Raw genomic sequence first — 27,530 nt, 5'->3', positions numbered from 1 at the left:
ATATATATACATATATATATATATATACATATATATATATATACATATATATATATATATATATATATATATATATATATATATATATATATATATATATATATATATTGCACTGTAAAACCAAATGGAGCTCTTAGTTCTGACCTACATGCTTGTAGAGTGACTGAATGGGGGGTTAAGTACGACTTTGGCTAATTCATGTTTTTATAGTTGTTCTACACAGAGTAGATCATTCAAACCATCATTGCAAACTGTAGAAAAACTCCAATCAGTGAGTGGAACTCAAAATTGATAAATAAACATAGTTACAACAAATCAAATCATGTTACTGCAGAATTGGATTGGACAGTAATAAAAGCAGATCTTAAAAAATCCTGACACACTAATTTTCAAATGGCCTTCTAGATTGCCATGGAGATATGAAGTCTTGTATATATTAAAGTTAGTTATATACTGCTGGGGTAATAAGGCCATCTTCCCATATCAATGTTTTCATTCTCTAAAAGGTTTAATCTACTAAATTTGTTGATGCAAGAAAACACACCATCATGTTCCAATAGGCTGTGACTGCCTCAAAGCACAAAATGGTTTGTTACAACATGCAGCAGTGGGTGTTTTATTACCCTGTGTTGTCAGCAATGAAATCGTTTCAACTGTCTGCCACCACATTCTGAGCTGCTCTGTGTGCACTATTCTCCCGGGGGAAAGATGATACTTGTGTTTGAGTGTTTGTTGTGTTGAAAAGCCTTTGGCAGAGAAGAGAGGACGATCTAGGAGAGAAAAAATTAGCCACAAGTCATGGATAACAGTCAATGGGGGATACTTGCGAGGGATTTCTGGTCTTCTTTTAGAGTAGAGTAGGTTTCTCCTTCGTTAATTAAGATCTGCACTCACGTTTTACTCTCACTGAATGAAAGTAAAGCTGTAACACTTACAATTGTTTTTTTGGGCTCATGCACTTTAAGGCATTCTTCTTTAGAAATACAAGCAGGTGCAGAATCTGCAGCTCTGTTCTTGCAAACACACACAGAGGTGAAGAGATTTTAAGAATTTAGAATATGCCTTATCAACTCACTTTGCTGCCTTCTGCTCAGCAGAACAATCGTTCACGTTTTTGTTTCACTCAGTAAACCGATACTTTATTAAACATAGCTGTCCTCTAGCAGCAGGATGAATAAGTTTTTGCAAAGTGTTTCGCTGATCCAAGATCATCAATAGACAATGTTTAGGTGAGTTCGTTTCCTTTTCAGACTTTGAAAATCTAACTAAGGACGACGCTTGTTTGTCTTAAAGCAAAACCTCTGAGCTCAAGATTGCAACGATGCAAATGTATTCATGTTATTCAGTAATTTGTGTCAGATGGAGGCAACATGTTTTCATCAATCATCATGTATGTCAGATGTCCTCACATCAAAAGGTATTTATCAAACCAAAGATCAACTGACACTGACCTGTAGACTTAATGGTGTGAACATGCAAATGTGGAAACCGTAATTTTGAAGGCTTAAAGTCTTCTTTTCACTCTATTGCTGTCTTGGCTTTTTGCACCCCCAAAAACTCAGATACAGTTGCTGTAGTAGTGACTTGTCAATCATGAGGTGGCCAAGCCAGAAGCACCCTGCTTTATTGTCTATTTGAGTCTAAATGGGACCATAATTTATAAAATTAACAACATGTTGCATCAAGGAAGACTTGAGCCTAGCAGTAGACCATAAAGTTGTTAGTAAAATGTTTACAGAGGTAATAAATCAAGGGAGAGGTAGGATCATTTTCCTACAGACTTCTATTCCATCTGACTTATTTTTGCTACCACAGAAAAGAAAAAGACAGTTTACAGCTTTTCTGTGTCAGCTTCAGATTACAGAGCAGGAAGTTTTGTCAATTCAATCTACAGTCAATCCAAAGACCAAGTAAAGAACAATTTTCTCCTCAGAGTGTAGGCAACCTGCACTATAAAACACAGACGATGGGGGAACAACAGTATTTGCTGGGAGGAGACAAAGGAACAGAAGAGATGGGGTTAAAGGAGTTTGAATACTCATTTACAATTGATCATAGTCCAGTACTGTCTGACTAACTAAACTGGGCTTTGAGAGATATTGAAATTCTAATATACAATTTGAAGATCTTGGGCTGCACAGTGGTGCAGTGGTCAGCACTGTGGCCTCACAGCAAGAAGGTTCCGGGTTTGAGTCCCAGCTCCAGCACAGGATCTTTCTGTGTGGAGTCTCCATGTTCTCCCTGTTCCTGTGTGGGTTCTCTCTGGTACTCCAGCTTCCTCCCACAGTCCAAAGACATCAAGAGAGGACGAGGCTGATTGATACTCTAAATTGACTGTAGGTATGAATATGAGTGTGAATGGTTGTTCGTCTCTGTATGTTGGCCCTGCGATGGACTGGCGACCTGTCCAGGGTGAACCCCGCCTCTCACCCGTAGATGCTGGGATAGGCTCCAGCCCCCCCCCCCCCCCCCCCCCCACGACCCTTACTAGTAAGGAGTAAGCAGAAGATGACGATGGAATTTGAAGATCTTATATTTTCAAAAGAAAGCGTTTTTAACCCATCAGGTAGCTTCTCAATACATTAAAAATATATTCTACTAAAATGGAATAAAATATCGAATTTTAACTCCACGCAGGTCCTATTACAATGACACTTTGAAATGAATTGGAAAATAAAATCTATATACTGATGATGCAACTACTCGATAGCAACTTAACCAAATACCACTCTACACACGCTTGAGTTAAATAAGCTTGTGAAAATGCTGCTGCTGCTGCTGCTGCTGCTGCTGATGATGATGATGATGATGATGATGATGATGATGATGACAATGACGATTTTACACAATTAGTATAAACTGTTCCAGCTTTAATGTGCTGAAAGTCTCAGGGCCTGTGGAGAGAATGTTGAGAGCGCTGTAGATGGTGATCAGATGCTCTGGACAGCGTACAAGCTGAAAGGTCTGAGGGAGGAAGCTGTTTATTGAGAAATATGTTACTTAGAAAATTACACAGCTGCTTTTTGTAATGATTCACATGTCCTAAGTGATACACGTATGAATCCTCTGTGTAATGTTAGTGCTTTTGACTTAATTGTATAGGGTATTGTGCAATTCCACATGTACAAAAGTGGGTATCCAAAATTTAGAACATAAATGTCTTGAATACCTTTCGAAGACCCTGTTTCACTTCTCTCTCCTCCAGAGTATTCCAGGCAGAGTTAATTCAGGCATAAATTTGTGTCTCACAGATAAAACTCAATCAGACAATGATAGGCTGACTTCTAATTTCCCATCCACACTCAACTGCATAGGAAACAAATCAAAATTCAAGATTGATAAAAAAGAAAAAGAGTGTGACACACTCCAAAGAGTCCTTTGAATATCTTAATCACAGACACACTAAAAACAAGACCCCATCATCACACCAAATAAAACATAATAATTACAAGAGGCAGGCAGGGAAGTGAAATGCTGAGAGAAAACATGTTTTTGTCATTCAGCCGGTAGTCCCTGAGACAACAGCTGTTAGATGCTGCAAATACTCCTGAAGTCTCCATAATCATGGCGTTATTGAAGTGAGGACAAAAAGGGCACTAATTGCAAGGGAGCAATCGGAACGCAATAGGTTACACACCCGGGTGATGCCGCACAATGCAAACGCTAAAGAGGGAGCTGAAGGGAAAAAAAACATTCAGAGCACAACAGTGCGTTGTCGCTCATTTTCAGGCAATTACCTTTCCTCATTTCCAACAGTTTTAATAACCTCTACCACTTCCACTGGACTTTTTTTGGTGCAGTTAAATAATTTCAGCTTTTTAATATGTAATTAGTTGTGCTGGCATGCATAAATAAAAAGGTCCAGCTCCTTGAGACATGTCAGGGTATTGTGGAGCACCTGCACTTCGTGGTGGGCTTTCTTTAACTGATACCTCATCATTATTCCACTTGGTGAACATCTCTGTTAGTCACCGACACACTACCCGTTTTGGTAATGTAAACAGCTGCTATAAATATGTTGTTTGGGGTAACCTAGGCTCCTTTCTGCAATATTTCACTCCGTGCAGTGTTTCTTACTTGGACTGAATTACACAATATCCTACTTTGCACTTTGCATGAAGTCCCAGCATCAGTTGTCCATCTCCCAAAAAAAAGGTCATGGGGCAATGGGTTTCCTTTTTTGTTTTTTTCTGTATATCAGCTATGTTTTTATGGATGGAAGCTGACAACTTTTTGCAAATCCATCCATCCATCTGTCCATCCATCCATCCATTTTCCTCCACTTATCCTGCTAAGTGTCACGGGGGGGCTGGAGCCTATCCCAGTGGCTTTTGGGCGAGAGGCGGGGTTCACCCTTGATGGGTCGGCATTATTTGCAAATCAAGATGGCTGATATAACGTAAGTAAACTAGTTACTATCAGTTGCACTCAAGAAATAAATTCAATTTGAGTCAATGAATTTAAATTTGAGTCCATTGGCCTCTATGTATTCCAGTTCAATCAAACCACAAAATATCAACACACAGATCACAAAATATTTGTAAACTGCAGGTAGTGTTCAAAGATATCTTTGCAAAATCACCAGCAAAATCTGCTGGCATACATGACTGAGAACTTCCTCCCTGTCCCCTGCCTTGAAGTGCAGCGGCCAACGTAAATCCCATAGTGTTGACCTGGCCATTTTGAGAGGCCGTATACACACACACACACAGCACCCTGACCTCTCTAAATAGGACACGTGTCTATCAAGCATATATGAATTAACCATCCCCAAGAGGCCTCACCTCCTGAGCTGAACAGCATGTGACTTCTCCCAATCCATTTTACTGCGGCACTCTGTGGCAATCAGGCTTGAATTATTAAAGTGAGCAGTGAGCAATGATCAATTCATTGCGGCCCTTGCTCGCAGACTGCCCGGCCGTACTTCAGCAGAAATGACATTGAGAACACTTGAGTATGCTTCCAGACAATGCACATAAATGTGAATTATGTCAGACCCAATATGTCAATAATCATAACTGTACAGGTTGAGACCCTGTCCAGGCTAAGCCCTCTGAAATACAGTTAGATGGGGTGACAAGAGTCCAGTGTGCTTCATGCCAAACAGCGCTTGGCATCATCAAATTCCTGCCTTTTTTTTCCAAGAGAGATCCTAAATATAAAGAATAGGGATGTTATTCAGAAATGGCGGTCGGTCCCTAAAAGCTCAGATACAAAGGCATGTCGCAGTCTTAAATCCCCTCTTATCTACACAAGTTAGAGAGAGGAAAACAAAAAGTTGAAAGAGAGAAAAGGGCAGTAAGGAAGTATGCAACTCAAGGAACGTGGAAGTAAGAGGGCAAGAAAAAAATCCAATCAAAACTTCGTGAGGAGGCGATGAAGAGCCAAGATAAACCAGTACTCAGAGCCCCCAAAACTGCAATCTCCCCTTAAGCCGGAGAGTGGCAGCTGGCAGAACAGCTGGTGAATAGGATTAATGTCAGAAGAATGAAATAAAACTCAACATATGTCCGAGCCTGAGGTGTTGGGACTGTGCGTGATTGTGCCCCCGATGGATGCCATGTGTGCAGCTGGAAGGAGCTGCTGTGCTGCTCCGCTCTCAACCCCACAAGGTCACTTTTAAGAACTAGGACCATTAAATGCTTGGATAGCAAAATTAACTTTTTCTTTCCCTCTTCTCTCTCTTCTTTTGCTTTAACATCCCCATTCAAGCAAGAGAGGGAGAACGACTATCATTACAATGTGCCCTAAATTCATCAGAGAAACACAATTTACAACCTTGAATTGAGGAAAAATGAAACAAAAATCAAACACAAACTGAGTTTTAAATGACAAATTATTTTATATCAGTTTTCTTGAATACACAATACTCTTTCTTTTAATAATGATCAGCCTAATAAAGGCTCTGTTTTAAAAAAAAATGTCAAGTGCAACATTGGTTAATTGCATTTCTTAGGCTAGATAAGAAAGCAAGCAGAGGGAGTGAGAGAGAATAAAGAAAAAAGCATGCGTGTGTGTGTGTGTGTGTGTGCGTGCGTGCGTGTGTGTTTAACTAAAGCAAAGCAGACACAACTGGCATCAGCACTGATGAAGGCGTGAACATAACTGGAGGAATATGTGGACTTGATTTCAATTTATAATTTCCATTTGATGTCAGTAATCATTAGGGTCCACACACTGTAATAAATTAGGATAATTTCATACAAAAATTAAATTACTGGGTACCCTGCATTGGAGAGATTTTTTTTTGGGTGCCCTGCAATTTAATTGTCAGATATAAACTCGCCTGCTAATCAATGCTCGAAAACATTCACATTTATTCATCTATGTTAAATTAATAGACGTGCGAAGGAAAATGTGAAGCACTGTGATCATGGCTGTTCAGTGTGATTTAGTAAATTAATGGGTGTCTGACTCTACAAGGACAAAAAGAGCCTAATAGGATCCACATGAATGCATTATAATTTGCAGTGAAGCCAAGTGTCTGGTATAGACACCAAAACTTTATTTCATCATAAACGCTGGACGACAGTGATGCGCTTCAGAGATTAAACCATAAGCTGCAATATTAAAGAAACACAAATTACAAAATTAAGCCGGGCACTTACTTTGTGTAATAGCTGTATGTACTATAAATGTATTGAATCGTGATAACGTGTGTGTGTGTGTGTGTGTGTGTGTGTGTGTGTCAATATCCTCAAATTGAATTCTCATTTAAACTGTAAGTGAATGACTATTTGAAGAGAAAAGAAGAAAAAATAAACTCATATCAAAAATGTTATTAAGTCCTTGTTCAGTTTGGCATTTCAGTTTCAAAATGTAATTAGAGTCGTTTTTTTATCATTCAAGATACACACATACTGTGTAGTGTACTGGAGTAAAGGTCACTCACTCGTTTGTCTTTTATGACCTTAGCTCTCATTTTAAAAATCATTTCTAAAGTTTCATGAATGAATAGACATCGTTTATAGTCTTTTGTGATATGTATCATTGAAAAACTCGACAATTACTGAACAAATACTATAAAGGAGAAAATGAATGTTAATGCTTCTGTGTAACACTTCAGTCATCTCAAACAGCTTGCAACTTATGAAGTAAACACAGCACGTCTAAAGGTTAAGCATTCCATTCCCCATTCATTTCTCCACAGCCAAGAGTCTCAATGTGCTGTTGTTCAAGTTGCTTCAGCAACAATAGAAGCTGTATTTTTCTTTTCAATCGGCCCATTTCCTTTCTGTGGGATACAGAGCCATACGGGCTAAGACCTGCTGGGCAAAGATGGAGAAATTTGTTTCTCATGAGTGACTGAGCTCATTGGTCCAGCTCACAACAGGGAAGCTGACAACAGGCTTACAGTATCGAGCAGAGTGCCACCCAACCAGAAAAGAAGACAAAGACGAAAAGAGGGCCATTAGGTGGGTAGTTTGGGCTATTTCCTATATTATGCAAAGCGGGACTAGAATAATAAAAGGCCAGCCCCAACAAACGATTACCTTTAATCCTGCGTTGTAATGTCAACTCATCGTTTGATACTTGATATTAGAAGCATATTAAACACTTGACCAAGGCTGAGTTTAAGAATTACATTGGGATGCTTCAAAAGAGAGAAGACACCCCTCAAATAATTAGAATCACTGCTACTCAGCCTTTGCCGTGCAATAAAACACGTTTCTATTTGTTTCCTCTGACATGCTCATTTCATCTCTTGGTGTGTGTAATGTTATTGAACAAGGAGAAAGAAAAAGCATCGAGTGGGAGGAAACATCTGTTTCAATCCTACTGATTAAAGAGTCTCTTTGTTCAAGAAGCAACCATCGAAGTTTGGTGTCATGTTTGACATCTGTGATTGCTGTTCGGAAATAAGAAAAAACAACAATGCAAATATGTTAATGGGATGCTCTAGTTGTCATGTTTGCTTGTGTCAAGGCGGATCTCTTAGCTGGAAGCCTGACGTACCTCTGACTTAAAGAACAAGCCTGCAATGTGCTCTGAAATCATTAGCAAGTCACAGAGGCTGCCTGTGCCCAGGGTCTGAGTTACACTCACACTATTTTGATCCTTGGTCAGATGACACCAGCTCTTTTGTCAAGTTATGTGTAGAGAATGCTTGGGAGCTGAATGCCACGGCCGGGCACACACAAGTCCTCTAGTGTAACCCTACTGCAGGAATTCACTCACTCACACATACACACACACACACACACACACACACACACACACACACACACACACACACACACACACACACACACACACACACACACACACACACAAACACAGAGCAGGACTCCCTGTGCCTCTCATCCCATTGTAGAATAGTTCCTTTCATTTCTGACCACCTCCTTCTTCAGTAAATCATTTGAAATTTTCTCGCCTCCATCACGTTGCTGGATGTTGTTATTTATTAAAACTAGAATGAGGCCTTGCCACTCAATGACAAATATAGAAGCATGGATGGCATCTGCCTTCTCATGTTTCAGCATTTCACCATCTCTGTACCCCTATGAATGCTGTCCCGTCTCATAATACAGATGGCCTATTACCAGCTGACTGAATCAGTCACTTATAGATAGAAAAAAAAGGCCATGCCTATTGTTTTTCTTTGAAAAAAAAACTCGGTTTATATGCCGTTCACATGAAATGCAGTTGATGCATACCTACAGCCAGTGCATGGTTGTATGTAAAGACAAACAAGCCTCTGTGCAACCCTGGCTGTGATTTGTCTCTAAGAAACACCCGTTTCCTCCTATCAAGGGGTTCCTGTGCAGCCAGTAAGCCGGCATCACAATGGGAGTTTTGTGCTGCATGGGTGCAGGGGGATACGCTCAACAGCTGAAACCCGGGAAGATGGCCCCTGGAATGCTCCACAGCAGTTGCTACTGTTGACTAATCGGAATATGAGAACTGGGGAAGGTGATCTTGAATGCAAAGAATGGCACATTGAAGAGGCAGCTGCTTGTTTTGTCATCTGAATGACCAAGACAGCAGAAAGGGTTCCCATTTTGAAAGGGGCAACAAAATCTACATCTTAGCTTGTGTAAAGTGAAACCTGCTCCCATCATCCTTTGGGGACATGCCTGTGTTACGTGAGGGCTGTGTTTTGGAACTGATAGTAAATACATAATTCAGTATGGGACCAGGCACTCAGTGTTCCCTATTCCCAGCATACAGCCACTCCGTTTAGCCCTGGGCTCTGATCTCAGCCTGGCACAGGAGCAACTTTGTCACTGGAGGGTGAAACTGGGAGGGAGACAAAAATCATAGGGAGGGAAAATTTTGATCGGTATTATGTCAGGGTGGCAAGAGGGTAACAACAAATATGGAAAACGGGTGAGAAAAACAAGACAAAACAGAAAAAGGGGGAAAAAAATGAAGAGGACGGTAAAGAGAGATTAAGGAAGAGTGAGGGGTAGGGTATCTTTTCTGTGAAAGTTCACATGTCAGGCTGGCAGGCTGCCCGCGGCGTACAGCCGAAAAATCTATTTAACGTCTGCTTCACAGGGCGACAAGAGGGTTGATTGGCAGAGAGCAGAGAGCCGCTTTTGATCATGTGTCCTAACAAGCGATTCCAGCTCATGTCTCTTCAGCCTGAACAGATCTACATTACCTATTCAAACAAAAGTGACAGACCAGAGCACTGCTCCGCTGGGCTGGTGCACCGTGCCACAGGCCAAGAGAGAACACACACACACACACACACACACGCACGCACACACACACACACACACACACACACACACACACACACACACAGGGAATACAACCACGCAAACCCATATTGACTACTTGATCAAGTAGATTACTTGCATCAAGATAAGCATGTTGAAAAAAATAACAGATTACTTAAGGAGATGGTGAGATGTGCCACTGATGTTCGGCCAGTGTGTGTGTGTGTGTGTGTGTGTGTGTGTGTCCTGGCAGGAAGGTCCTGGCTTAACACTTTCCAGCCGGACCCTGCACCCAGCGGAACCATACAGAGCTATGTAGTTTTAGAATGCCTAAAAATCTGCAGCCGTGGCAACTGGATTTCTAGCCCTCATTGCATATGCATGGAGTCAGAGGCTCATGCTCAGATCATTATAACAAAGATTCCTATTAATTAGGTGGGATAAAGCAGAACCAGATGACATGGCAGCTGGGATGAGATGAGAGGGGAGAGGGGAGGGAACTAAAAGAGGAGGGGAGAAGTGCATCAGTCTGTCTGAGGGGAGCGAGGGAGGTATTTTTAATATATAATTTAATATCAAGTAGAGACTACATTATACTGAATATGCCTTTAGAAAGTATAAATTTTATTATATAATTAATTTTGACAAATCAATCTGTTGGTGCTATTAAACACCTGCAGTTAATTTGCGGTGAGCCTATCATGGAGTCAGCAGGGGCTGTGACACTGATGGGGACGGTGTTACAACAGAGTCAAGAGTTCATCAGCGCTAATCAGACCACAGGCTAAGAGCTGATCCTATTCTCTTCTAAAGCTTTCACCCATCCCTGAATCTCATTACATGCCTGTTGTAATAGGGGATAATGACCTGGGGCCACGCACACAATGCTTATCAAACACCCCCCCCACACACACACACACACACACACACATACACACACACACAAACACACACACACACACACACAAAACACTCAACTTACTGCACAGCCATTACACAGTGATAATACACAACCTCGCCACGGGAATTACACTTACAAATAGAGGAGTGTGGGGTGGGCAAAGTGGTAACATACACACTATGTCAGAGGAACTGGTGAGGGTACCTGCCCGTAGTAGCAGGCGAATATTTTTCCACCTGAGATTATAAAGGCTTTTCTGTTTGCCTGAAAGGTGCTATGGCTCCGCTCTGCTAAGCCAATAAGCTATGACCCGGGCAAAGGGCTCCAGGTGTGAATATGCTGCTTGAGCACCGACACTCTGGCTGGGCTAAAACAGTGCTCGCACATCATCAGGTTCAGGTCAAATTTTTCAGCACATTTTCAGAAATTCTACAAAAGAAAACAAACCAATGCCCGTCACCATCTACTACTGCTTTGTTAATATTGGGTATTTGTTCATCAAGTTTAGCAGTGGGTTGAGTGTGAACTCTCCTGTTAACCACTGTAGGATGAGGGCACAGCAAGATGACATAATGAAGAGAATGGGAGTCTAACGTCAAACACAGATACAAACTATAGAAAACAGAACAACGGGATGAATATAAAACTTATTGACAGCCAATGGAACTTAAAGATAATACAAAGTATATTACAGTAATGAGCTCTAGGAAGAGTTCTGGTAACAGACCTGACGACCACGATCGAAGTACGTAATCATTTATTTGCTGACTCTGTTTCCATTGACTTTATTCAAATTCATCTTCTATTGATACACCAATGATAGAGATTAAATCAAATGTTCAGTTTTTCTTCTCTTTTTTTATGCACACATCAAAAACACACTTAAGAGGTAGAATGATGGAAACACACCTAGAGTTTGTTGTTTTCTGTTTGGCAGTCAAATTATTTCTGGAGGTGAAGTTATTGGGATTGATCAATTATTGCTTGGATACAAGTGAACAATTGGTGCTGCTAGTTGAAAAGCTGCGACTGTTGTCCACAGACCATGTGTTCATGGGCTGCGTGGCTCTGGACCACATACAGTCTTGTTTTCTCAACAGTCTCTCAGAAATTACGCCACACTGATCATTATCATCCTGGATATCATCCCTGGTGAGTTAGTGATAGAGCTCAGAATTTAACTTCTGGGAAACATCTAATGCTCTTTTTTTTAACAATGATTCTTTGTCTCAGTATGTGAACTTTTCTCACCACACCAAAATGATAAATGAGATCTCTCAGCATATTATTGAATAACATGACTAAAGATAGGCAGTGCGCTGGTATTACTGGCAGCAACTCAACAAGTAGACGCTGAGCCCAAAGGAAAATCCCTAAAAGCCAAGACAGGATACTAAAAGCGCAGTTACCCGTCCTTGTGTTAGGGACGACCATAAAGACTTAACACACAAAGTAGTTCTGTGTTGACTTGCGCAGTATTGATTCATACTTTAGTGCATTATATAAAACTGTTCTAATTGCATGTGAATCAAATCAAGGTCACCTTGGGTTTTTATAATGGTGGCTATTTTTCGTTTCCCTCGAATATTTATACTGACATTTTTAACTCTTGACAAGTGCTGTCTGGAGAGTTATCCATAAATAATGCATTTACAATACCTAGTAAGTAAACATGGGGCACAATCGTTAGCCCTGCTGGCAACTGGGCCTAATAGAGCTTTTACAGCAAAGGTGACTATTCAGCTAAATGCAGCGCTCGCTGATGGGAGGACATTTTCATTCATTAGCACAGTCACAAGCACTTAAAGCACTTTAAGGAGCAGAGATGGAGAGGAAGGGTGGAAGGATAGAGAGGGTGAAAGGGTACAAATGTAGGAAGATGGAGGAGTGATACCTACAATACTGAGCATCACCTCTATTGTTTAGAAGTCAGTGTGGGACATGAAGGAAACGGCTCAGAAAACTCTTTGAATGGAGATACTGCTATTCATAGATGTGTTTGCTCAGGTAACATATCAGAGTCATTTTCACCTCAATTACCAGAAAAAAAATGTTGTCCCACCTAGTGATTCCCAACGATTCACATGCTGTAGTTATACTTTATTTGTGAAATATCTCTCAAATCAACGACATACATGTAGATTTAATGTGATTAAGAGAAGCACAAAGACATGATCAGGGCAGTAAATTTAGATTTATATCCTTCCGCCCTGGGTCAGTTATGTTTAACATCATGATTTCATGTTCCATATATGAGCGATGATCTCTTTTTCCTCTCTTGAGGTCACCACTCTTATCCTCCACCCACAAGGACAATGAACTATCCTGACCAGACTAGGATGCACAGAGAAGAATGGCAGCAGATGGTGAACGGTCTCCGAGGACCTCAGTGATCCCAATCAGGCAGACACCACAGCAGCAGAATTAGACACAACAGTTGTCATGCTTAGATAAGCGATATATTTAGCTCATCTGTTGCTTGTACCACATTAGCAGCGTCATTAAGACAACAAATGGCTTGTCCAACCTTCTTGTAGGATCTTTAATAGGTTAATCCTGCCCTTTTCAATTTCCAACTGTGTCTCCTTCCATAAACAAAGACATAGGATTATGATTAATGCAAGATTTCCTTTTCCTTCTGTTTAAGAGTCCTTCTCCCTCCATTTTACAGTAATCACTGATCATCACCACTGAAGCTTCCTCGAGTGCTCTCCAGAGCTGAGTATCTCCCCGTTCCTGCAGCCTAGGGACAGTATTCTGAACTTTGTGAGTCTCTTGCCCTCTGTCGTGTTCCCTTCTCAGAAACTAATTTCCTCCAACAAGGGAGTTTATTTTGGTGGCAATGATACACAGAGCATGAGGCAGACCAAGTCTCTATTATTAACAGGAGATTAAAACAGCTGTATGGCACTCTAAAGCACCCTCTCCTCCCCGCACTAACATACGGCCCTGGATTACAAGCTGCACTTGACCATTTAAATTAATGCAACAACCAGCCTTCACCAGCTGGGGCTCATTACCATAACTCCCGCCGTCACTACACACAGCTCTAACTATCTTGCACTAAAAATCAACCTTACAAGAAACAAGACACATAGGAAACATGATCTGGTGTTAAAACAAAGATATACTAACCTAAATGTGTCTTGCTATGGGAATCCTACATCCTAGTTTTAGTCCCTTATTTTTGGATGCTCCTTCCATCCAGTAAACCACTGGGAGATACTTAAGTAGCACTCCTGTGGAACCAGACATGTACTGAATATATATACTGTACTGCATATCCATGGTATGTCAACCAAGCCTTAATTAGCTTAATGAATCTGAAGTTTATGTGAACCACGATTAATTAAGCCTATAATATATTTCAGTTACCTAATATTTCTGTTCCCCATCTGCAATCTCTACTTTTGTAGGTGTTCTGATGAAAAAAATGGCAGGTTTTTCTCTGTTTTATCAGATAAATGAAACCCTAACTCATTGGTGTCTATATCCCTGCAGGGCTCAATGGGTATCTGGCAAGAGGCCTGTGAAACTCGGATACAAAGATCACCAAATGAACACTTAAAAAAGAAGTGGTAAATTATTTTTAGGCTAACAGAGGTCTAATTTATTCGTCTGATGAAGTGCTTAAGCTAAGAGCTCCCCAGACACTAAATGAGACACATGCATTCCCAGGGGGGTTTAACATTTGATTGGATGTAGTTATATTACTACAGCCCTAATTAAGAAGGGGGATGTGTTTCAGCAGCTCTTTCAAATATTTGTTTTTCCGCCATACTCTTGATAGACTGCAGGCTGTGGGAAGGAGAGGCGAGCAGGGTGAAAATCGGGCAGCAGATATGGCACAGACCTCACGGTCTTATCATAGTAAAGGTTGTTTTTTTTTCTTTTTGTGTTGAGTAGGATGTGGATGTACAGTCTTTATTTGTGAGTCACAGACTTGGATGAGTAATTGCTCTGAGTGAAAAGTGTCCTGTGTAGCAAAATGAAGAGGGAATGGTCATGCTGTTAATACTATGATTCTAAGAGTTTGCCTTGGTACATGAGGAAGACCACACTTTTGCTGAGATGCACTGCCCCCACAGTCTTTGTCACACTGGAAGAAGTTCAGAATAAACTTGAAACACTGTCACGTCAGTATTCCCAGCTTGTGTGCGCCTGCTTGTGAGTTTGAGACAGAGAGATACACGAGAGAAGACAGTCAGGAAGTCAGAAATTACAGAAGGAGAGAGAAAATTTGGAAAGATCAAGTGCAGGGAAACTGTTTTCATCCAACAATCAAACAAACAGGGACAGGGGAGTCATACCGTCTTGTTCTGTCTTTGTCATCTCCTCCAGTTTCTTTTGCTTGAGTGTGTCCACGACGTCTGCCAGGCTTCCTTTGCGGCGCTCAGGAGTTCCAAACGCTGATCCACTCAGCAGGTCACTCCGCTCCCGGGCCCCCTCCTCAGGCTTGTGCGGGGAAGTAGAATTGTTCCGGAAGGAGTAGAGGGAACATACTTTATTGCTGTCAGATTCCTGTAAGACAAACAAAAGTTGGGAGGGGTGACAACAAGGGATGGGGTTTTTGTTGAGTGTGCTTCTGTGTACTGCCACGGCTCCTCTGAGCTTCTTCTTTTTTTTTTTTTCAAATGCAGTGATTCTTGCAGCTTAGGGTGATTTGGCCATATCAAGTGGCTCCAGCTTTCTGTATCTTCAATAGAACTAGCTGCACTGATAAATGAGATTTGACATGAAAAATTGAGATGAAATGATTCATAGGGCATATTCATGAAATGCTCAGCCTTTACTTTTCATCTGCACAGAGAGACTACACAGAGAAACCTCCCAACTGTAATTCCTCAAATTGCTTTTGAGTGTGCATTTGTGTTAGGGTGACTGCTGTGTAATTTGTTCATTTTCTAGTGGAGACCTATTCTCAGCTGAGTGCCTGGTGCCATCGTAAATCTGTGTCCTGTCTCGAGCTGTTGTTGTTTTTCAGTCCCACCTGTGTATGGTTTAGTATTTAACTGAGGGTCCTGTCTCTGGCTGACTCGCTGAGGGCTCCCTGTGCACAAACACACACATGAAAGAAATGGGGAGAAGAATGGGGGAGAGTCTAAAGGAGAGGATACTCTGCAGATGTGAGTGTATCGTCAGCAGGCCGTGGCTGAGCGTTGTGTCTGACAGAAGGTGGTGTTAATTATGGTTTGTGGAGTCTGAGAAAGCAGAAGGCAGCTAAGCAGCCAGGAACTGCTGCCTTTAACAGGGGAACAGTAAGTCCTGATTTAAACATTTGCCCTCATAGCGAAGAGTATAAAACATGTGTGTGGATATGCACATCTGTATCCAACACATGCTGCTCACCTATCATGGAAAAGTGAGCTTTAATCAACAGCTGTGTGATAGCATAGTGATTAAATGGCAGAACCATGTCTGGATCAGACTCCAGAGCGCCATGCAATCCTAAATAAAAACTCAGGAATGCACTAAACTGGGTAGGAATTTTGACAGTGCCAATTTCTCATCCCCGTGTGGCATGTCGAGCCCTAGGCAGAGTTCAGTGGTGTATAGGGTGGTCTGGTACCAATCGCCAGGGTGGCACGACTGACCGGCCTACTCTGCACCTCCCAACCTTGTGTTGGATGATTATGCAGTGTGGCAGAGACAGTGGAGAGTGCTTGAGGGGAGTGGAGGAGTGCTGGGTTAATCAGCTGGCTCAGGTTCAGGGCACAGCCCACACAGACGCATGGCACAGCAGTGGAGTCAGGTAATCAGCAAGGGCAGCACTCCTTTTGACTCATGCCTTTCCCTTTTTCTTCTCTGTATCAGCCGCTGCCATCCCTCATTTGACTTTTCCACCCTGCTCTCTTTTGCTCAGATTTGCTCACATCTCATCGTCTTTTTAAATCCCTCTTGTCACATGTAATTTATTCATTTTCTCAACAAACTTTTAAGTACAATAAATCCAAGCTTAAGAAGCATTTACCCTCCCAAGTGTTTATGAGTTGAGAATATATGGGAGGTCATAACAGAAATGCTCAAACATTCAACCTTTGATTTTAAGGGGAGCTGCCATCAATCTCCTCACAATGAGATGTGCTCAAATTAAACTCCTTCAACTGTTTTCAGACCTGTTGAAGCCATTCGTCCATCATGATGTTGCACTGGGAACCAGCAGCTTACCTTAAGTGAAACAGCTGGCTGAAAATATCCCATTTTGACATACATTTGTAATAACATTTATTTTCTCACAACTGTTGCATTTAACTAATGTGGCTTTTTTTCTTATATTTATTAAGATATTTAAAGTGATGTTACAGTTTTTGATAGACCCTTAAAAATAAGAGGTTTCAGCTCCTCAACTCCTGGCCCAGGGGCCAGACACAGACTGCCTCAAAATCACACATGCTTTTCATTTGAATCCAGCCTGCAATTTCTGTCATTGTTTTTGCTATTATTGTTCATTTTCCATGCAAAAAAATACAATCAAAGCAATGATTTAAAAACAAACTCCTCATCAGCATTTGCCTGTGTGATATTTGGCCTCTTGATAAAGTCAGTGAGAAGAAAAAAACATTAGGTAAAGTTTTCTTTTGGTGGTTGTTCTTACTTAATGATCAAAAAAATGGCTCAAGCTCCAGGTCATACAACAAGGTGCTGATCTGAAGTGATGAAGACGATACCTGAGCAACTTCTGCTTCACAGCTCAATTATCTTCACACCCAACTGCAGCTTCATTAGGAGGCCGCAACACAAGCGATTCATGTGTCTGTTGGAGTATGTGTGACAGAGTTTGTGTGCATGTCTGTTGTGCAGTTAAATCTAGGGGTTGAGGGTCTTTGCAGCCAACTGTGGAGCCACTTCAGAGGTCCTTTGGGTCTCTTTACCATACCCCTGTCTGTCACAGACAACCACCTGCCCCGATGTCAAAAGCCCACAAGTGCCTGAGCTTTCTTTGCTCTGTTTACATCAGAGCAGCTACACACTTACACTGGCTGCAGATGTAGCTTGTACACAACAACAACACAAGCAACACTCATCTACTAAGGACAAGACATGTTTTTCTCATAGCACCATGAATGGAAGCCCAAGGGAGGCAGAAAAGGCTAAGTTCTTTCTGTTGGTCATGATGCAGTTGGGATGTTATGTGTCATTGCTAATGTTGAAGGAAGAGTTAGAGGTCTTCTGTTGATTCTAAGAATAGCTGCAGCTTCAGTGTTTGGCAGGGCTGCCGACGTGAAGACCCCAGAATCCCAGAGGTTTGGGGCTGGAGCTATGGATAGAATATCAGCTTGAGGCGCCTCTTTGTACAAGCCAGGGACAATGACAGCCTGCTGAGCCCAGATCCTCAGGACCCCAGGGAGGTCAGTAATACTGTAGTGTGTTTGAAAACGTTCTGCTTCCCCAGAATTTATTTTGAAAAGGATTTTTCCCTTTATCATTTTACTTATTTCTTTGTGGTTTTCTTTATTCCTTTGACAACAACTCTCTGTTGTGACTTCAAATAAGAACTAAAAATAAACATTTAACACATTTGGTAAAGTTTGGAAAACTTATTTTTAAATTCCAATGCAATTATTTAATTTTTATATTTTTCCTACAATAAGTCAACCATTTTGACTTTGCAAACAGACATTATAAGCATAAATACCCTGCGTAAGGGAAATCCCTGACTGTAAAGTGGACCTTCACAATGACAAAGGGAAAGCACGGGTATATTTTAGAAAATTAATCTGCTGCTAAACTGTGCAAAAATATCACCATCAACCTTATCTGATGCTCACATCTGGTTATTCAGCCTCAGTACAGTTGCAAGTCCATGTTCTTGATGGTCTGTGTGTGAGCGTGTGTGCATGTGTGTGCACATGTCTCACCATGCGCTGTTGGGCAGACATCAAGCTGTCCCAGTCACTCTCTGGCGGTACGCTGCTAAGTGCCTGCACTTCATCAAGGTGGGCTTTACCATGGAGGAGGTTGTGCAGCGGCAGCTGAGGCGTGCAGTGGGCCTCGGCACTCTCTTCCTTTTCCCAAGACAAGTGCTCCTGGCTTATGGCATCATCTCCATCAACCACAGAGGCGAAAGGAGATGTGGCTTGCTTGGAAGACATGACTCTGCTGTGGAGCAAGAAAATGAGCTAGAGTCAGAAAATATCATCAACACGTCAACAACACAGGGGAAGGAGCTGTGTTTCCTTCACCCTTTCGTGAGCTACTTGCAGTTGTGCTCAAGTGATTGTGTGCAGCTGCAACTGGGATTCTAAGAGGTGCACCTGAGAAGAGAGGAGACAAGAGAATGCTAAATGTTCCACTGAGCACTCCACCTGACGGTCGCCTGTACCTGCTCAGGCTGGGGGGGGCTTGCAGGAGGTTGTGGTGTGGGGTTCCTAGTCTTTTGTTTAATGCAGATGAATGGGTTGATCTAGGGCTGGAACCATGCCCACTCCAGGCCTGGACCAAACCCCAAAGCAGTTATTCAGAAGAAAGAATTCAAAAAATTCCTGATACAGAGAGAAGAAAAACAAAGTAATGTGGAAGAGTTGCATCTTTTTTTGATTGTCATGGTAATATCATTTGATTTTGCCCTTTAGGTGTCTTATCATTTTTGCTTATGTTGATTTCAGCAACTCACAGGGCAATCACATACGAACAAAAACCATCAAATTATAAAATAATCAACATTTTCATATGACAGTATTTACCCAAGCTGACGAATTCTACTCCAGCAGCATCACTAATGAAAAGGAGTGGATGACTAAATTCACAAATCTGTCATGCTTTCATGAATATTACAGTGAGGAGTGTATTTGACATATCAGGTGCAGAAGAAACGCATGTTAATTCTAATTCCTTTATAATGTAACTTTTTTAGATGCAAAATTCATACAAGTTATTCCGCTTTTTCTCACAATTAATGAGGCCACACACTCGTGCTGTGTCCTACAATGAATGAAATTAAACACTCTGCCAGCAAATCTCATTATGCTTTGGGTATTAAATTAAAAGCGGATCATATGGCCTTGTGGAGAGAAGAAGGATGAGCAGTTGAACGCCCAGTCTGCTTTTTGTTCCTCTCATTTTACTAAACTACAGGACATCAAGTATTAAAACTATTTAACTTGACTTCTCAAGGCTATATCTTCTCCAGGGTATAAGGTGTGTGTGCGTGTGTGTGTGTGTGTGTGTGTGTGTGTGTGTGTGTGTGTGTGTGTGTGTGTGTGCGTGTGTGTGTGTGCATGCGTGTGTGTGTGTGACAGAAAGAGATAGTGTGAAGATATGGATGTATGTGTGTTTTTATGTGACAAATTGCCTCAGGTATTTCTTGTTTTACATGTCATCACTGATCTGAACACATCTGCCCTGTTCTCTCATTCTATCCACAGAGGTCAGTGTGACAGCACTTTAGTTCCACTCTCAACTTGCCTGGGGGATGGGAGTTTGTGTACTTGTGTGTGTGTGTGTGTGTGTGTGTGTGTGTGGGTAGGTGGGGGCTCTCAAGGTTGAGGTGGGCTGTGGTGCAATGGTGTCCTTGCACTTCCTGTTGTCAGTCAGCCATCAAGAGATAAGCAAAGTTTCATTTGAGTAAAAAAAAAAGACAAAGCAAGGTCTTTGAGTTTACTAACTCTTGGTCCTTCTGAAGCCAGTCTGGTGGACATGAACTGTCCATTTACACTTCATGTTGAATTGTTGATATAAATTGCGGACATAAAAATGACAATGAGGATGACAGGAACCACGGAAGGAGAAAAACACAAAAATGTAGGTAAATAGAAAAAAATGAGTGAAAACAGTCACTACACGCGGTCCAAGTAAATTAACTGATCATCGTGATCCAGTGTTTGATGTACATTTCTGTCAGAGTGTATGACACTCGAACTGGGACCTGAAAAAAATGGCTTCATACACACAAACAAATGTAATAATAATAATAATAATAATAATAATAAGTTAACATGGAAGTCAGTGGGAAATTTGGTTCCTCCTGTCACTTGGAAGGTCTTTCTACTTAGTAAGTGTTAAGAGGGCATATTTTGGCAAAAAAAAACTTAAAAGTGAAAAATTGTGGGTTTGAGGAAGATTTGAATAGAATTTTCGGTAAGATTCTATTACTCGAACTACTCTGAAACATCCCATCAATTAAGTGTCATACTTCACAATCTCAACAAATGCAGAAAAATAATTCATGTATACAACCTGTGTTTCAAGTCAGTCCCAAAACTGAATGGGTTCTAATTCTGCTAACTTGTGGACAGAAGCATGTGGAAACATAGCCGCTTGGCTGGTGATAACAGTGATCACAAAAATATTAAAAAGAAAATGTAAAGGCTGATTTAACAACTGACACAGTGCCATAAGTATTAAAAGACATCTTTCAAAGATGAACATTTATTCAAACTGAGCTGACACTAAAGCTTTTGTCTTTGTCTTTTGTTTTAATCATTAAAAATCAAGCACTCACTCTCTCTCTCTGGTCAAAATGATCAGATTATTGAGAACCTGATATACACAACAGTTTCTTCCAAATGCTGTCTCTATCTTTCTGGTTCTGGTTCTCTTTGAACACACACACACACACACACACACACTCTGGCACATAGTCACAGATTGGGCAGTTAAGGGGACGTAAACAATGGGGGCGTAAATTAATCGCGTGTGACCCAGCAGCTGTACAAACAAACCTAGTGAGTCAGGTAGAAGACAGAGCAGGAGACCTGTGCCTGTTTGTCTGTCTGTCTGTCTTCCTGTCCGTCCACCTGCCTGCCCTGCCTGCATGTGTTGCTGGCTGTGTCTTTAGTGGGACTCAGCCCTCAATTTTAATCAGCCATTAAATTGTTTCCTGTAATTATATCAAACAGAAAGTGGTCTCAAAATTGAGTACCGTTAATTGAAATCAAAAGTCAGAGCAAAGTTCAGAGCATGCATGTAATGCTTAGAAGAGGGGGCAGTGGTGCGAGTGGGGGTTTGACGGGGGAGAGGTGTGTGTGTGTGTGTGTGTGTGTGTGTGTGTGTGTGTGTGTGTGTGTGTGTGTGTGTGGGTATGTGGGTGGGTGGGTGGTGGGAGGTTTTCTGAGCACACAGACTCTGACGTATTTTTTATTAATGCACCAAAAAAGCCAGAGCCTGGAGCGCAACAAGCACCTTGTCCTCAATGGAGTGTGAGAGTGAAACAAAGCACTGCTTTTGTATTACACAGTAAATCAAGTGGTATTATTTTACCACTAAAATATTCAGTCTCTCAGGCACTTTTACTTTGGTCTCCAGCCATCAGTCAAACTGCTGAGGCGTGAGCAAGTGAACGGGATCGAGCGAGAGAAAAGGAGAGAGAGAGGGAGAGAGAGCGTGTGTGTGCGATGGAGACTCCATGCTCCTGTAACATGTGTCTACAGCAATCTTGTTAAAGAATGCAACAGATCTGCAGCAGGCTCCATAACAGTATTTGTCAGCAGGAGTTAATAATTTATTAGCAGTGCTGGGAGGGCTTCGCTCAGGCAGCTAAAGAGTGCGCAGAACTCTCTCCCCCAGCCCCAACCTGTGACAAGCCCCATACAATACTACCTCGTATTATTGAGATGGAAAGGGGAAGTGCAGGAGTTATTCTCTGAAAATATCTGAGGGTAAATATACTTTTATTCATCACGTTGGAGTGATGATCACACAGGTCTAAGATCTAAAGGACTTTCTGTGCAGTAGATCAACAACATTGATGAGGAGAAAATAAGCAGATGAATGTGGGGACTACCCAGAATCTGATCATATTTTCTGGTAGAAAAATTCTGTTTACCGGCTTGGCCTCTGTGCTCATGACATGAAATCAGCAAAACAGTCGTGTTTGTACACTCTTCACTGTTGTGTATTCTGGTGCTGTTGAATTTGCTTTACTCATATTAATAATTGAATTAGTGTCTCGATAAAATAAGACCAAAATATGCTTTTTTCATACTAAACAGCCAAAATATGGCGAGCTTAAAGGATAGCTCATAAATCCCTAACAGGCTGCCCTCCCTCATGCTTGATTTCACAATAACAATGGTCGACTGACAAACCAGAGTAATCAATAAGGGCATGAAATGCTGCCTTCCTGTATACTTTGTCCAAGACAAAGCCTCAGTGAGACTTGAAGCAGAGATGAGGGGGGGGGGGGGTGTCCAGAAGAGAACTAGTCTATATATAGCTGACAATATTGTGCACATTTGAAGGATTAGGACTTAAGTTCTCCAGCAGCGGGCTCATATGGCCTGGAATGCTTTGAGTCATGAATTGTTCCCTGTGATAATGTTTCATCATCCTGCAAAACAAGCTCTGCTTAATTGGAGAGCATTAGAGGAGCGTTGCACACTGCTCATCTTAACGGTCTTGTGACTGTGGGGCCATGTGTCCTTGGCTATCCCATTTCCTCTTTCATCGTCAAAGGTTTTGACTGACTTTCACCCGCTGTGTCTGCTCTATCCCACTGTTAACCTTTTATAGACAATGGTGATAAGTAACTCCACACCAGATCCCCCCAGACCCACCCACATGCACACTTGTCTGCCTTATGACTGGCGTCTTGCATCATTTCGACAGGCAAGAATATTTCACCCTCCTCTTTCATAGGTTATCGTAAAGAAAAAGGAGAGCAAATTTAATTACTGATTGGAATCAAATGTGAGATCAATAATGGATAAATGTCTTTAATTCTACCTATGTAACACTCATGCAGATATGCAATCATACACAGATAAAGTGTGTCAACAAGTTAGTTTCAAATTGATTTTAAAAGAAATATGAGGTATGATTCCAAGAGATACAAAGTCTATTAATTAATTTATTCATTTTAATGATAGATTTAGTTTTATTTAAGTTACACATACTAACCTTCACTTTTATCGTATTAGTAAGTAGTATTTGTTTCCATGTGTGCAAAGTCTATATGACTGTTTAAATGCTGCTAGTAGTTCCACTAAACAAAGATATGACAACTGTCATGTAAATCTGTCATTATTTTTTGCTGTTTATGATTATTGCTATTATGTAAATGTGTGCACAAAACAATATGTTATCAAAAGATTTATTCAATTAATTTCTAAGACAAAAAAGAAATAAATTCATTATTCATCCATTTGGAATAACATTTTGTTTGGGGCTTTAAAGTGTGTGTGTGTGTGTGTGTGTGTGTGTGTGTGTGTGTGTGTGTGTGTGTGTGTGTGTGTGTGTGTGTGTGTGTGTGTGTTTCAAGGAGAGGGAAAAATCATCTGTGTGTTTCCCTTCAGGGGTTCCTCCTGTTCTAACAGGTGTCGTGGTAGGGTTCCTCTGGGTTCTTCACCTGCCATAATGAGATATTACTACCTGACAGCTCCCAGCTGGAGGAGCATTGACACGGAATCCACCGTTTAGCACAATTAAATTATCACCCTCCATTGTGATTGTGCCATGCTGTGCAGCAGCCAGGTTTCTGGATACATAATCAACTCGTAACAGGGGCTGTAAACTGCTCACAGTTACGCTCTTTTTCATGCACACACACAAACGCACAGAGGTAAGGAATTGATTTTTTTCCCCCATTTTTTACAGTTTTCAGTACAGCCAGCTTGAACCAGAAGCACACACGTTGATTTACATCTCTCAAACCTCAGCCGACAATGTAATTAAAGATAATGATATTAAAATATAGTAAATGGTTGGGAAAATACAGATTTTCCAACATGCTAACCTACTGCACAGTGCCTGGAGAGTTGTCCAAATGAATTTTTTTAAATTGTTCCTCCATTATTGTTGACCTTCCCCCGCAAAAAGTCAACTCAATTACAGCGGCACTTCATCCTCACTTCACACTCTCTCCTGATGCCTTCTCTATTAGAAACCGCCACCATTACTGCAGCTAAAACCCACACTCAGATGATAGCCACCCAGAGCAAATTAAGCAAGCCACCTGAAGTGCACACTTTACATATTGAGCAGAGCATTGATAATTACTTTGCAGGGTAAATTATTTGCAATAATATGCTGCTAGAGGAACTTCCTTGTATCTCACTTTAAACACTTGTGCAGCTGCCATGACAGCATGGGTGGTGTCCTTGTTCGCCATGCAAGGCAAAGGCAGATGCAGGTGTGAGAGTGCTTAAGTGTCCCTGTCTGACTACTCAGGAAGGGTCGATGAGCACTCACACACTGAATCCCCCGCTGCCCCCTCCTCTTCTATCTCCTCCCTCGTGCAATTGGCCCCTTTCCTGATCCCAGGACACAAGCTCAGAGTTGGATAGCATAACAGCCTCTAGGTTCCTCAGGACATACATGAGTTCACTTGTGCATATGCTTCCACGAGTGAAGGATGGCCCACGTTACTCAGTATATTCTCACTTTACGGAGTTAGTCGAATGAAAACTGGACCTATAAACAAATATGACTTAAATTGTACTGTTGGTCTATTCGAAGTCCAACCAACAAACGGAGATAATCAGTCGATCAATTTACTCCAGCATCAATACACTTCACTTGGTCCTAAATTAGACTGGGTGTTCTGTGCATGGTCCATATGTCCAGCTGCTTTATTTCACCTAGAAGTCAAATAGTCAATGAGCATATCATTGTGGTGAAAACAACGCATGTTGCAGACAAACTTGAAGCTGCCTCAGTTTAAGGAGTTGTTGGTTTTTCTTTAATAGTTTTGGAATTTATGTCCTCCAGTGTCCTTATGTTAGATAAGGACACTGCTATGAATTTGTTGAATTTGGTATGTGACACAAAAGGTCAACCAGAAGTAAGTCTCACACATCTACGTCTACGCATTGGTAGCATAGGCAGTATACCGTCACCTACCATTCCAAAGGAAGGTATACTTTGTACAAGAATTTCATGTGTCGGTGGTTCTTGCATACTGGGATGACAGTAGCACTATTAAATGACCTTTGCACCAGTCCATTTAAATGCAGTGAGTGGCATTTTAAAGCAGCATCATTCCTCCGAAGATATTAGGAGTGTGTACTGGATGTTGTGAGTCTTGAGGAAACACACACACAGTCACACACTTACGCACCAGAAGACTCATCTCCTCCAATACAGCAGTTAAGCAGTAAACCATTTCGCTGAGAGAAAAGCAAGACTGTGACTAGAAAAGCTACTTGTTCTATCCCTCTTTCTTTTTCCTCGTATTCTTCACTGGACCTGTTGGGGGATGGAGTTCCCAAAGGGCCTTTTGCTGCTGCTGTTGCTGCTGCTGTACTTGAGCAAACCTCACAGTGAGTCAAGCCATCAACCAACACAACCCTATTTGCTGAGCAACAGTGGAGCTTTGTGGCTTGCCTCATAGTTGACAGTAAGTTATGAGCCCTTTGTGAGCAGGAGAAGGAAAACAGAGATCGGAATTTGGCAGGAACATAATAATACAGAAATCTCCTGTTCATGGAACCTGAAATTTTCATGGCAACAATCAAGCATTGTTGAAGGAAAGAAAAGCAACGGTGACAGATGAAATATAGAGTGGGGCCCCCTTTTTGTAAAACAGTAAACAAAGCACTATTCAAGCCAGGTCCATTCTGTCATTTATAAAGATAACTTCTTCTGTGCACTGGAGGGTTTGCAGCAAATGGCTGCACTTTAACAAATCGAGTGTAACATCTCACGCTTGCCAGAAAAGTGAGTTGAGGAGCTAGCTGGGGGGTGCCAAACATGAGCGAGGGGGGAATCCCAAGTTACCAAAGAGATGCACAATGAGTCTGTAGGGAGCATAGAAATCTCGATAGGGAAGGGACGTTTAATAAAGAAAACAGGCCCTTTGAGAAAATTAAAACACAAATGTAGACTTTTGGCCAAATAGTCAAGGACAAAAGGTAATTTTGATGGAAAAATGGTGCAGGGATTAAGAAAAAGAATGGCTATTGGAGAGAGAGAGAATGGCTTATTAGAGGAGGGGGTCATTGTACTCTACGACAGGGTAACTGTGGGCCCCAGTCTTTGGTCTTGCCATCATGAGGTCATCATTGGCAACTTTAGTGCCGAGCAAAGCTGGGGTTGGTATAACTGCCATTGGTTTGGACATCTGGAATGTCCACACACAGTGGCCCACTTTCTCCGTCACTCTGCTTGTTCTTTCTTCTTTTTCTCTTATAGAGAAGGCTTCATAAGTTACCAAATTTGCAATGTCAACAGAAAAGAAAAGCAGTGTTGTTGTCTTTGCTCTTCTCATAAATAGATTTCTGTAGCTGAAGGGGATTAAGTAATGGCCTTCAACACAATTAAGATGCTCCATTTTTTTCTTGGGGCTGACAGGACAATAAGTCATTAGTTACATTTAGACCCACCTCAAATTCTTCTGTTTTGTTCCTTTTTCTCTGAATAAATTAATCGTATTCACAGAGCAAAAGAGAAGGCACACAAATGTGTCTCCCCTTGCAACAACTGCACTTCTTTGCCTTCTTTGTCTTTGAACCCTTGTGTGTTTTTTAAGGACTGTGAGAAGAGGGGCTGGGATAGGATGGGGGGGTGGGGGTAGAGTAGCCAAGTTTCATGTGACACGTCAATTGGAAAATCAAAACAAGGGTAGTTCATTTGCTCCACCCAGATGAGGCCGTCTAGCATAGCCATGATGAATAGGGGTCAGACTAGCCACACCTCAAAGATTTATGATTAAGGCTTATTATTTTGGGAAAGTGACATTGATTGCTGATTTAAACCACTGAAACCAATTAATTTGCCAGTGCTGAATAGAAAGCATGGTCAACAGTGTGTGTCATTCTGACAGGTTGGACAGGAGGAAGCAGAGCAAAAGTGAAGGACTAAATGAATTGCTGGCACCCAGCTCTGTTTGGGGGTGGTTAAAAGTTACCACAACTGATTGACAGCTGATACAAAAAAGAGAGAGGCCGGAGCAAAAGCAGAAACTCCAGTCAGTGATCTGAGTAATTGCCCAAAAATTTGGTTCACAGAAGACATGAACAAGGTGCTGTTTTAGCAATGCTAAGATGGTTTCATTTATGGTCCGGCACTGAGAAAACTTGAGTAAA

At 41.5% G+C, this 27,530-nt stretch overlaps 1 protein-coding gene and 1 long non-coding RNA gene across 8 annotated transcripts in view; one reads left to right on the top strand and one right to left on the bottom strand.

The window, feature by feature from the left end:
• LOC147269314 (uncharacterized) overlaps positions 1-27,530 on the top strand; it is a 328,107-nt gene that overhangs the window by 174,034 nt on the left and 126,543 nt on the right. The window contains exon 3 of one of the 2 annotated variants that reach the window (XR_015109773.1): positions 12,853-12,970. The exons of the other annotated variant lie outside the window; for it this stretch is intronic. This is a non-coding gene — a long non-coding RNA (uncharacterized LOC147269314). Of the gene's footprint in view, positions 1-12,852; positions 12,971-27,530 lie in introns of those variants that run through there. 2 annotated transcript variants of the gene reach the window in all.
• sox6 (SRY-box transcription factor 6) overlaps positions 1-27,530 on the bottom strand; it is a 138,281-nt gene that overhangs the window by 71,580 nt on the left and 39,171 nt on the right. For all 6 annotated transcript variants that reach the window (XM_086182659.1, XM_086182651.1, XM_086182683.1 and 3 more), the window contains 2 exons: positions 18,429-18,669; positions 14,880-15,090 (listed from right to left, as the gene is read on the bottom strand). In XM_086182659.1, coding sequence (XP_086038785.1) covers positions 14,880-15,090; positions 18,429-18,669 — 452 coding nt within the window. The remainder of the gene's footprint in view (positions 1-14,879; positions 15,091-18,428; positions 18,670-27,530) is intronic.

This window comes from Aulostomus chinensis, chromosome 2 (genome assembly GCF_037954235.1).
Source record: "Aulostomus chinensis isolate RoL2024-O1b breed Wild chromosome 2, RoL_Achi_v1.0, whole genome shotgun sequence".
In the NCBI taxonomy this organism is placed as follows: Eukaryota; Metazoa; Chordata; class Actinopteri; order Syngnathiformes; family Aulostomidae; genus Aulostomus; species Aulostomus chinensis.
This window is presented reverse-complemented; position numbering and strand designations above follow the sequence as displayed.